General features: G+C 41.0%; 2 protein-coding genes across 5 annotated transcripts in view; one reads left to right on the top strand and one right to left on the bottom strand.

The window, feature by feature from the left end:
- Positions 1 to 13,231, bottom strand: part of trabd2b (TraB domain containing 2B) — an 82,651-nt gene that overhangs the window by 61,167 nt on the left and 8,253 nt on the right. The window lies entirely within an intron of this gene.
- Positions 1 to 13,231, top strand: part of LOC307040114 (uncharacterized protein) — a 153,908-nt gene that overhangs the window by 139,494 nt on the left and 1,183 nt on the right. For 2 of the 4 annotated variants that reach the window (XR_013808431.1, XM_079682676.1), the window contains 2 exons: positions 2,049 to 2,116; positions 10,991 to 12,489. Coding sequence is in view for 3 of the 4 variants with exons in the window: in XM_079682676.1 (XP_079538802.1) it covers positions 2,049 to 2,116; positions 10,991 to 11,008 (86 nt within the window). In the remaining variant the exon portion in view is untranslated. Of the gene's footprint in view, positions 1 to 2,048; positions 2,117 to 10,990; positions 12,490 to 13,231 lie in introns of those variants that run through there. The other 2 variants (XM_079682677.1, XM_079682678.1) reach the window with 2 other exon arrangements.

The following is a 13,231-nucleotide window of genomic DNA, read 5'->3' as shown; positions in this document are numbered from 1 at the left end:
GTGTGTGTGTGTGTGTGTGTGTGTGTGTGTGTGTGTGTGTGTGTGTGTGTGTGTGTGTGTGTGTGTGTGTGTGTGTGTGTGTTTGAGTGCAATTTAACACTGATTGTCACGTGTGTTTATGTGGGGTGCATTCCTGCATGCATGTGTGTGAAAAAATAAGTGAGTTATTAAGCTTCACCAGGGATGTTTGCCTTCTCATAATAAATGCACACAGATATTTGGCACGCTCCGACACCAAAACACACACACACACACACACACACACACACACACACACAGCGGTTCTCAGTGCGATGAGCTGTCAGGCCCTGTTAGGCTTGGCATTCTCGTTAGCACGCGGTTTGGATCCCCTTTCAGAGGAGCTGAACTCAAGACCTTTTCCCCCCTTAGCATTCCTGAGAGCAGCGAACAAGAAGCAGGGAAGACAGACAGGAAGTGAGAGCCAAGGCCCGCTCATGATATCGGAGAGTTTGTTTTTTGATCATTTGTTGAAATGTCTCTCGTGCTGCGTGCGTTTTTACCATTCAAAGGCCACCTTCACGCCGCCGCCTCTAATAATGGTGTCTTCATCTAAACGGCTACGAGATCACCCTCTGGGTATATCAAAAGCCAGCTGTGTGAGAGAGAAATCATGCTTACCTAAGCACATTTACCTTATGAATAACTTTACCTTTAGTTTCAATTACATTCCTCCAAACGAGCCCCTGAAGAACCCACGTCTGATTAAAAGGAATTTATTTGTGTTTCTCCGGGAGAGAAAGTGGAATGAGTTGCTTTTTATAAGAGCCAGATCAGCAGGTCCTCCTGGGTGGGCAGCGCTGCTCCCGTAAAGCTGAAACCAAACCAGACATCCTTCACAATGATTTCATCCACAATGCATCGACAACCACAACTAATCCAAGAAAAGCTTCTTTGTTTTTTTTTGAAAAAAATCCTCAAAGTGAAGGGGACTTCCACCATTTCAACAGATATGCCAAATATTTCTCCAATACTTGGTTCTTTCCTAACCAAAAAACTCCCGCCCCCACAGTCCACACCATGTTAGGTTAGCCCGAGTGAAGACGGATCGAATTCCTTGAACATTTTGCAGACTTAAACCAGGCACTTTCTGAATTCGTTCTTTTTCCGTCAGAGAAAAGAACTTGCCGATGGTTTTGACAAATAACCTGTCTGTAGTTGTAAGGGGTGATGAGGAGCAGGCCACGTGTGTTGTCACATTTCATCATAAATAGGTCATCTTCTTCTTGCCAAGCTTTTGGGTTGGTTCATATCAGTCAGTGGAGTGACTGGTCTAGTAAATATCAGATGTTACTCCCTACCATTGACAAGAAACAGACAAAGTAAATATGTCCTTGACTAAAGGAAAATAAAAATCACACCCACAATTCTGTCGATAAACAATATTACATTTTGTTATCTGAGATTGCCACGAGGAATCATACAAAAGCACCACTTGTAATATCGTTTTTACCAAATATGTGCTCATAGATAAGGTAAGATAAGATGGTACTTTATTGATCCCAATTTGGGAAATGTTTGTGTTACAGCAGCATAAGAAGAAAAGGCAACGTACACAATACAAATTCAAAGACTAGAAATAATCAAGAAAGTACAAAATATACATGTTGAATTTAACAAGTTATTATATATACAAATATATATATAGGTTTCTTGGAAGTAAGTCAAATACTATGTTAAAATAATCACTAATCAATATATTAAATCAAAGTAATCCTACTCAACTAAGACCAAAACAACCGCATGAGAAGAGCTGAGGGTGTGGCCAAAGAAAATACTTTAAAACAATAATAGGAAAAAGTATTTGAAAGATAAACTGTACATGCAAAACAAGTTTATTCAAGTAAAGTCAATTCAACAGAAACTGTCAAACATTGGAAGAGAAGAAGATTTAGTTTTACTGACCTCAAACTGAAAAATCGCTTTTAAATTTCTCAGTTTGTTTTCTTACTTTTCTTTCAACGCCTACAGTCATTTTTGTTTTACTTTCTCTCTCCTATCCTCATCATTCTCATCTTCTCTTCCCATAGTTTCGACTGAGCCTTCCAGCTTTCGTTTGAGTCGGGGGGGGGTTTGTGTAAACAGCAGCCGGCTGGAGGTAAGATAGTGACGTTTATATGGATCAAATGATCTGACCCATTTCTTACATCAGTGTTCCTCTTCTCATAACAACATGGTGGAAATGGATTCTGGCTCTCACTGGTTTTTCTCTTGTACATCTGGACTGATACACTTCATAGCTATTTGTTACATGTGCTGTGTTTTATGACACCAAAATCCTTTGTTGTTGAGTCAAAGCTCGAGTACTTATTATTGAAACCTTTTGGACATGCAAGTATCTTTTCTTTATTTGGCTTCACTTGCTTCCTTTGCAATGCAGCAAAAACTAATCCATTAGGTGTAATGCGAGACACAACACACTAATATGTACTGTAGTTATTCTATAGACCTTTTTTATTACGAAAAGCCTATTAGTGACGGTCAAAGGTCATGTCTTCTTATAAATACAATAAATGTTGCTGGCAGGTAGACTCAGCGGTTGGATACTTACTCTAAAAAGCTTAAAGAGGCCCTATTATGCTTTTACGGGCTTTTACATTTTCCTGTAGTGTGTAGTGTGTTATATAGGAGGTTGTGCATGTATATGGTCTGCAAGGGCTTACATCCCAAAGTTCTCTCCAAGGCAAGGCAAGTGTATTTATATAGCACCTTTCAACACAAGGCAATTCAAAATGCTTTACAAAAATGAAAGACATTAAGAGCATAAGAAACATATTATAAAATGGTATTTAAAAACACTCATTTAAAAGCAAAGGTAATGAAACATGAATAACAAACGTACGTGAATAAAAGTCACAGTGCGGTGAGAGATACACACATCTGAAATGTTTAGGTCTGATTCTCAATCATTGCTAACTTTTTAGGAGAAATAGTTTTCTATGACCTCACTTTCTTTCTACTTTCTGTTTTAACTTATCCAGAGGGAGTTTCTCTCCCACACACTCTCCATTGGACTCCTTTGTTTACTTCAGTAACATAGTGACAACACTATGTAACACTCACGTTTCTATTGGTTAGCGTGCTCCAACACATTGTACGTGACAGGCTAAGGGGCGGGACATCTCTAAGCAGTTGACCAATCACAACAGAGCCGGCCAGCTAACCAATCAGAGCGGACTGGGCTCTGGTTTCAGACAGAGGGTGAAAAGAGGTGCTGCAGCACAGGCAGTATGAGAAACATAAAGAGCTTTTTGAACATTAAAGCATGGAGACATGTCACAGGAGAGACACAAAATCCAACTGTGAACCTGAAAACGAGCATAATAGGGCCCCTTTAATGGGGAGAAACAAACACACACATACACACGATTCCCATTAGTCTCCTAAATCGCTGAAGTTCACAAAATGCAGTCATATCATATGTACTGAATTCCCCTAAACTGGTCAAAACACTACATAATGAAAGCAATTTTGTGATCATTTCACTCCTACGCCTTCCTAAAAACATGCACACACATTTACAGGCACATGGGGTTTCTGCCAGAGCTATTGTGCTGGACGCCCTTTGTCTTGACGCAGCTGTAGGAAAATGTAAATCAGCATTTTAGTCGTGATCAGGTTTGTCAAGGCCAAGACCAAACAATAATAAAGATTCAAAGACAAGCCAATATCCTTCTGACCGTGGCCACAATAGGGGGCACATTTGTCAGGATTGTTATTGTTAGTATATTGGACTTTGTGTTTTACTTGTGTTGGACAGCATTTCTCAACAGCATATAAATCCAATTTGAGTGAGTGCATAATCAGTAGCCAGCTGGACATTCATCGATAGAGGCAGAGCAATAAAGGCAATTATGCCTGTGATTTCCACATAATTGAGAGTTCATTGTGTCAGTGTCAGGCAAAATAACAAGACTGAAAGAAAAACACAGAGGCACGACCAAGATAAATGAGATTGAAGTCAGAGAAAACACCACAGATATAAAAACTGTGATCGCTAGCGGCGCGAAACACAGCAGTAAAGTTTCTTGAGGGCAGAAACGTTGCAATGGTGGTCAGCTGGAACCTCGTGTCCAAACATTGTCATCACTCTCATCCTTCCTCCATCCATCCCCTCATCCCACTAAATACCCCGGCTGTTAGCAGGCATTAAAAACCCATTCGCACTGCTCTCAGTTGCTTGGGTTGGCCGTCATCAGAGCTGACTGCAGAGGCTTTGAAGGAGCCTGGCCTCTCTCTCTCTCCGCCTTTCTCTGCGTCTCCCCTTTTGCATTTTGGCAAGCCGTTAAAATAGACTTGTGTTTCCATTCCAGTACTCACTCGCTCTCTGTGAGCTTTTCCCAAAGATCTAGCTTTTGGCTGTCAACAATGGCACGCACGCCTGAACCGTCTGCCTGTCAGGCTTCTGCCGGCCGCCCCAGGCGCTGACACTGCTACCTGAGAGAGTCAACAGCAGAGAAATCTATCAAAAACATGGGATTTGTCCGTGCCGATCCAGAACATTGCTCGGCTCACACAGCGAGCAGTTCATATTTTTCACATTATCAGATGCTTTAAAGTTGCAGCATGACATAAAGGGCACATCCGTTAGAGCAAGTGGCAGGAAAACATCTCTGAGGAGCTCTTCACCACTGAAGCTCTCTCCATCACAATAAAGTGTGGAGAAACAGAGATGGATGACGTGCGTAGCAATACCAAATTCCACCATGGACTATGAAGATATAGCCAAAGAAAACAAGTGGAAAGTACCCTCTTAAAAAGTTATATGCTATCTCAATTGGGACCACACATGATTCATAAGACCTAAAAAATATCTTCTAATAGAGACTTTGGCTATATCTTCATAATCCATGGTCGACATGGTGGTCCATATTTGTTTCCATTTCGACAAGTTGTCATCTTTATAATTATGCTGAACAAGCCATCAGCGGTTTCTGTTTGCAATGTAGAAAATAATATTGAGACGTGTACAGTGGGGCAAAAAAGTATTTAGTCAGCCACCAATTGTGCAAGTTCTCCCACTTAAAAAGATGAGAGAGGCGTGTAGTTTTCATCCTAGGTATACCTCAACTATGAGAGACAAAATGAAAAAGAAAAATCCAGAAAATCACATTGTCTGATTTTTAAAGAATTTATTTGCAAATGATGGTGGAAAATAAGTATTTGGTCAATAACAAAAGATCATTTTGACCCCACGGGGTGAGATCTTGCGTGGAGCCCCAGATCGAGGGAGATCATCAGTGGTCTTGTATGTCTTCCATTTTCTAATAATTGCTCCCACAGTTGATTTCTTCACACCAAGCTGCTTACCTATTGCAGATTCAGTCTTCCCAGCCTGGTGCAGGTCTACAATTTTGTTTCTGGTGTCCTTTGACAGCTCTTTGGTCTTGGCCATAGTGGAGTTTGGAGTGTGACTGTTTGAGGTTGTGGACAGGTGTCTTTTATACTGATAACGAGTTCAAACAGGTGCCATTAATACAGTTAACAAGTGGAGGACAGAGGAGGCTCTTAAAGAAGAAGTTACAGGTCTGTGAGAGCCAGAAATCTTGTTTGTTTGTAGGTGACCAAATACTTATTTTCCACCATCATTTGCAAATAAATTCTTTAAAAATCAGACAATGTGATTTTCTGGATTTTTTTTCTTCTCATTTTGTCTCTCATAGTTGAGGTATACCTAGGATGAAAATTACAGGCCTCTCTCATCTTTTTAAGTGGGAGAACTTTCACAATTGGTGGCTGACTGAATACTTTTTTGCCCCACTGTATTACTAGATGACTTTGACACTGAACAAAATTAAAACATGATCATTTTTAGGCAAGACCTGGAGATCTTTTCTTCTTTGATTTCTAAGCGGATTTGGTACAAATAGAATTCAGGGATGTCAGAGATAATGATTAGGGAGGCGTGTGGCTCAGTGGGTTAGTGCGCGGATCTTCGAATCAGAGGATAGCAAGTTCGAGTCCCACTGCAGTCAGTATGTCGTTGTGTCCCTGGGCAAGACACTTCACCTCAGATTGCTCCTGTGGGAATTGAGTATGTAAGTTGCTTTGGATAAAAACGTCTAACAAGTAACATGTAATTACCCTTAAAGCGTTAGTTAGGGTTAGGGTTAGTCACACTGAATCCAAAAATGTGTTAGAAGATGGTATAAGGAATGATCCAAGAATTATTTTTTTTTATGTAATTATAAAGTTGTACCAGTAAAACCAGAAAAATACTAAAAAAGTATACCATGTGGCCTCAACAAGACACCGGCTAGTAAAAGACTGACATGTTGTGTTGGAGTATTCAAGGACAAAACACGATTTCCATCCACATTGGGTGGTATATTCTGGGTTGCTGTAACTACCCGAAGGCTGTGTGTTTGGCACCGAGCTGACAGGGGCATCAGAAACCAATAACTGTGTCTGCTTACACACCGACTCCTTCTGCCAAGTTAAACTCACATATCTGTCTGTTCCCAGAGTCAACGTTAGCTACTCGAACACTAATGGACACTTTCTTTCTCCTCTATTCTCTGAAAACCTCAAACGTTTCTCATGGGAATCTCAGGGTCAGCATCTCTGAGGCTCAGTCATTTCATGATATTTGGTTTATTTTCTAATGCCTGGCTACCCAGCAGTGTTGGCAAGACTCCAGGAAGTCACTTCTCACAGCCAAAAAATTAAGCCTGCTGTAGAACAACTCACTTTCTTTTTTTACACTTTGCTTTGGTTCATTCTAAACAAAGGAAAAGTGCTGTGTTAATAGTGATGTATAGAGGCACTGGTGTGTAACTTTTTGGCTAGCTGTTACCCCAAGCTTCAAGACAGTGTGCATGCTCTATGTATTTTTTGTTCTGGAGAGTCATGTCATCTATTCCCCAGTATTAACTTTTAGCTGATTGTATAATGTGCATCTGGTGTTTTTAGAATATTTAATTGATTGTTATAAAATAAAGTAATTGTGTTAACTGAAACTGTCTCTGGCCCATTATGTAAAATGAACCTGTGTTCCTTGTGGGTTAAATCTTTTATTATCAATAGTTAATTCCTCTGGGTGAAACTCCCTTAGGTGGCGTTGTTGGCAACACAAACTCTTACCTACACCACACCGTCACATACTTTATTGATCCCAAATTGGGATCAATAACGTACCGTCTTATCTTGCCTTATGTCATTCAAGCTTCATGCACCACGGAGCAACCTATTATATAGATTGAGCTGTGCCCTGCCACCAACACTGTTTCCAGTTGTCTTTAAACATCCATGTTTTACCCCCCATTTCCCCACTGTTGCTTAAAAGTAAATGAGAAACTTGTGCTTATGAATACCGTTATGATACAAAGAAGGCGTATATTGGTGTGCTTTGAGAGGTTTAGGAAAACCAGGTGGATCAGACCTGATAGCTAGACTTTATTGTAGAAACCAAAATGCCTATCTTAAAGTGTCCTAATACCACGCTGAACCTCTGGAGTATAAACATAATTAAATGTAGCGAATGCAAATGAAACGTTGAATATCAGTTTATGAATGAATATATTCAATTTGCAACCGTGCCTAAAGACTTGAGCTGTAGACGTTCCCAGCACGACCACGACAACGATTAGTCTGCGACAAAGTCAACTGCCCCACCTGTTCAGCTTTAATAAAGGTTTTACTCCATCAAACCTTTTCCCACACAGTCCCACATCTGTGATTCACACAACACACACATTCACCTCCGCAGGCTGACATGTTTTCCAGCTAATCTGTTTGCACAACTCTGGTGTGACCACAGGCCAATTACACAGCGTCACATGACGCACACCCACAAGAGAGAACCGAGCAGAAACAAAAGAGCCACCCAGTGAGAGCCTCGCTTTTCAAACATCTCCCCATCTCACCCCTCGTTCCTCCACCATACTCCTCCTGGCCCCCTCACGTATTCCATCCCATCCATCTCCTGCTCTCCCACTCAGTTTGTGGGTGTAATTACAGCTGTCCATCATTCTCTAAACAACGGCACCCCTCAGAGACCTCGTTCCCACTACGACTCTCTAAGTAAATTTGATTTCTCATCTCATTTGCGTTCCATAAACTCTGCCATATGTTGGATATTATATTTAAACTGTTCCAGTGGACGCCAAGAGCCTTGGGAAAAGGTAGAAGCTGTTTTGGAAAAACTTCGCCGGCGAATGACAGGTGAAATTGAGCGAGAGAACAAACTCAAAACCAACTGAGGAGAAGAGAGAGAAACCTCAGAGCAGCATCCTTTATTATTTTTACTGTTGTCTTTTTTATATTGGCAGGAAGGAAGCTGTTGAGTGCAGAAAGTGGAAGGCTCCCCCTGTTATTGTTGCTCTCTCAGAACCAAATGGAAGGACTTTTATTTCCTCTCCTTTTCCTCGTTCTCTTTGCTCCCTGATTCCCCGTCTTGTCCTTCCCATAATCCCTTTTTATGTTTCTTTTTTCTTCCGGTCCTTTCTCTCGTGGTAAGGATTGACCGGGTCACATGTCAAAAGCAAGGCAGCCAATTTTACATATTTATCCCTTTTACGTGGCAGATGGATAGTCGTTTTCACAAAGAGTGCCAGAGACTTCATTTAAGTATTCGGACATTTCCTGGGTGGACTCTTCGTCACCGGCCTGACATAGTGAACTCATCTTACTGTGCGATTCTTTTTTAAATAGTCTCCATCCATCCGTATTTGTTAAAGCGCTTATCTTGTTAAGACCACATTTTCAGAAACTAATTGACTCAGGCCTGTGTGGTTTCAAGGAAGTGAAAAAGTCATGTTCAACAGCAGTTCAGAGGGGGGCTAGCAGGGGGGCTACTGGGTCTTCAGCCAAAAAGATGGGGTCGCCTAGAGGGCAAAGACAAGGGCAACCGGCTCCCTTAGTCAGTCCGGCTCAGAGAACGTTTCGGGAGCCCTCATTGGAAAGGTGAACAGAGGCCTGAATGCACACATGTTTGAAACCCCCTGAGCTACCGAGGTAAAACAACTTTTTGGAGAGTTTGACTACCATGGGGTCAGCTGCTGCTTTGGGATCAGTTTTCGAATGCAGGCAAACAACACTACTCCACATTATCCTGGTATGGTGTTTGCAGCCAAGTGCATCTGAGTTTATGAAGACAGTCTAATAGCGGAGTGCAGGGATGACGTGTTTGTTGGACAAACCCTGAAGTTGAAATCCTCTAACTGGTTCCCTTAAAAAAAAAAGCAAGGGGATTTTCACAATGGATTTAGACATACTGCTGAAAATAAGGTCCAAGACGCAAACAAGCTATCTATGATATTTACATCTTTTGTTAATTGGGTAAATCACTACATATTAACACAAATTGTATTATTTTTTAATTCGTTAACGCAATTGCAAAACGCTAATGTAAGGCTATAAACAAACTTCATCAGGGTCAAATGGTTTCATGTCACCACCGCTAATCTAGAGGTGGCTAATATTTGGCGTGATGAAGTTTGGTAGTTTCATTTAGCTACTTGTTAGCAACCACTGTATTTCATGACACATACAGTATGAGCTTTAGACAGATTTAGATTTCAGGGGCCGTATTCACAAAGCATTTTATCTTACCGCTAGAAGTGCTCCTAACTCGCGCTAAAACATTTTACGTAGGATTTTTTTCTTAAAAGTTATTCACAAAGCCGCTGAGACCTACTCATACTAAGTATAAATCACTAAGAGTGAACTAAGAGTGACGCGCCGTTGCTATGGATTACGTCGATTCTCGTGCATGAGTTTAGAAGCGGTCAGTACGGTGATTGGTTTTTCAGAGCAGGCGGTCTCGGTGAAACTCATCCGCAACATCCCACAAACGAGCCCACTAAATCACCGAAAAACAAGGAAATAGCCTAGGCTAGAAATGTATTCCTATCAAATAGTTATGGACAGTGCAGTTAGCAGAATACACGCATGATGACAAGTTTGTGCAGACCACGATAATGACGTTGTATATGCACGTTAAAGAGAGAGCAAACAATAAAAATACGTAAATTGCATTAAATCAAGGAGTCAATTAAAAGCACCCTGCAAACTATTATCCAATGAGCATATTTCCAGCACTTAAACACTTTCAATAACAGCCCATACCGCCGTTCAAGTCCCCCTATCATGATGAATGAAAACAATCTGCGTGTTGATGGAATGTACTTTCTTTCTATTGACGAACACGTCCTCATCTTTTGATGGCGCAATTATTTTTATGTGCGTCCCGTCAATAGCACCGACCGCACCGGGCATACCTGCAATTGCCATGAAGTTGGCTTTGATCCTGTGTAGTTGTTGATTGTCCAAAGGAAACCGGATAAACTGTTGGATGTTATGTGGTCTAGAGAGCGCGTTGATAGTTTGGTTTATGGCACGGCTGACTGATGGTTGTGATATCCCTAAATCGTCAGTATTGCAAAGTTGCATTTTCCCTGTTGCTAAATATCGTAGTGTTGCCAAACATTTTATTTCCGGACTAATCGGGTTATTCCTGTTAGTCGGGGATGTTATTGCATCCCGCACTAATTCCACAACAAGTTTGATACCCTCACGATTTTGCCTATATCTCTTGATCAATTCACAGTCTTCCATTGTCTCCAAAACATTTCGTCTCGCAGCCATTTTCAGATTCTTTGTGAATAGGTCTTACTGAGTTAGGAGTCCTCTCGAGGACTTTTAAGCTCTCCTAAACTTAGGTGCTACTTTTAGGCCTAAAATACTTTGTGAATTGCTCTTAGTGAATAAAATTAGGAGTCCTAAATGTAAGACTGACACGCCCATTATGTTTAGGAGTTTCTCCTAAATTCGCCAGTTAGGAGCTACTTTTAGCCCTAAGATCCTTTGTGAATACGGCCCCAGGCCTCCAAACAAAATCCATTTAATGTGAGATCAGGAAACCAGACGTGCTAAAATGCTGACTTAATTCCAGATTTTAGGACTCTTTCCTGCACCACCATACCTGTATCCATTCACTCAACTAAATTATCCTTTTTTTTCTGTGTTACAGGAAGGCTTGATTACGTAGAGTTGTGACTGAGAACAGGTCAACACCGAGAGGAGTATGTTCAGACGGTAAAACGTTCCAACTTGGTGACTCAGCTCAGTTTGACCTGTGAGGTTTTACTTATCTGTGCAGTAATCTATCCCTGCAAAAGTGTTTGTGGTGGAAGCAGAACATCTGTGGCTGAAGGCTTGTTAATGGCACTGGAGCCTGTCTCCTGACGCCTGTCTCTCTACCTGCTGTCTTTCCTTCTCTCACGGCTGCCTGCTGCTTGTCTGTCTGCCTCCTCACACTGAGAGGTAGATCAGAGGTGTGTGTGTTTTTTAAAGTGGAGCCTTGTTTTAACTGGAGTTTTTACATTGCAGCTTCAGGGTCATTCCCATACTGTTAGTGTAAGCAAAAGAGCAGGCTTTGGATTGGAGGTATGTTAAGATACTGTATATTCAGTGTTGGGAAATAACTAATTACATTTCAAGTGCTTGAATTAAGTACAATTTTAAAGGACCTGTACTTTTCTTGAGAGTTTTAATTGACTAATCCAACTGATTTTACTCCACTATTACCAGTTAGTACTCCTATCACTATTTAGAGATTCTGATAATGATATCAAATTGAAAAATAATGACGTTTAATTGCAGTTTAAGATCAAATATATTAAGACAAGCATTATATAAAGAAACTATACTGACAGCCTCATTAAAGTAATTTAAGCATGAATGCAATATTTTGATGCTAACATTTTTGGTACTTTTAGATTATATTATATTAGAATAAAGTAAAAGTACTGAGACAACGAAATGTCCCAGTGTAGTGCAGTATAATATAATAATACAGATATAAGATAGTTAAAGTGTATACAGTAAGAACAGTATATGTGGGTATCAACAGAAGTATAGAAATAGAATACACTACAGGGCTGGTACAAATATACACAATATAATATAGACACTACTTATCAGTTGAGTAGCATTTTTTCAATGCAGGAAAATGTTACACTGCGGTTTTCCTCCTTCTACTAAGTAATATTTCTGAGCACTTCTTTCACCACTGGCCAAATTTCGGAACAAGCATGTAATCATTTAAGTTTACAAGGCCAATACGACTATTCACTGCTTCCTGACAGTCAACGTATAATGTAACTCAGGCTCATGTGTTTCACACTGGAGCCTTGCAGAGAGCTTTTTTAAATGTTACTCTGAGCTTATTATGTCAGTGGCTGAAGCCTTTATGATTGCTGGGAATACCGATCATATACGAATACAGTATAGCAGACCATGGCTTAAAAAAACTGTCTATGCTTATTGCTGTTTCTTCTCAGCTCTCCCTTCTAACATTTGGAGAGTTAAATTGAAACAATCTTGACACAGAACAAGTAGTGCTACTCAGAGGCTGATTGTTTGATCATGAATAACCTGTATGGCCCCATTCCAAATGTTTTGTGTGGTTATATTGTACAATCAAAGTATTTTTAACCAATGAATTGTGACACGGTATTAACCAAAAATGCTGCGTACATGTTCCTGAAAGTCTGACTGGATGAATAAACATAAAAAGAAAAACATGATTATTTGACCTGCAAGTACCGTAACTGGTGTGAAAGTGAAAATGAGCATGCATGAAGGTGTTTGGAGAGAGGGGGGGGGGCATGGAAAGGTGAGAGGTGTAAGCAGAGCTGAAGTGCTCCACTGGGTTGAGTATAATAAGGACGAGGCATAGAAGACGACGCATGGGTCACATTAAAACCAGGTTCAGCGAGAGGACTCTGCTAATACTGACTAATCCCCAACAAGCCAGGCTCACAACACACACACACACACACGCACACACACACACACACACACACACACACACACACACACACACACACACACACACACACACACACACACACACACACACACACACACACACACGCGCGTGCGCGCGCGCGCACACACACACACACACACACACACACACACACACAGGTGTTCCCTATTGGCACCTATTTATGAGCACCAGTGTGCGTGTGTGTGAGGTGTGGTGGTACTGTATATGTGGCTGATGTCACAGGCAGGCCTGGACGCTGAGTTCATCTCCGACCACCAAGTGCCCGACATGGAAAGTTGCATGCCATGGTGTTCTGGCAAATCTTTTTTCCATGTTCACCAACACTGATTAGGCGATTCTGATTCACCACAACGGGTCTCAGGCGGCAAAACGTCAAAATAAATAATCTTTCATTAACCTGTACCAAGTTGTTTTTTT

This window comes from Notothenia rossii (assembly GCF_949606895.1).
Source record: "Notothenia rossii genome assembly, chromosome: 1".
Classification (NCBI taxonomy): Eukaryota; Metazoa; Chordata; class Actinopteri; order Perciformes; family Nototheniidae; genus Notothenia; species Notothenia rossii.
Note: the sequence above shows the minus strand (reverse complement) of the source record. Positions and strands in the feature narration are given on the sequence as shown.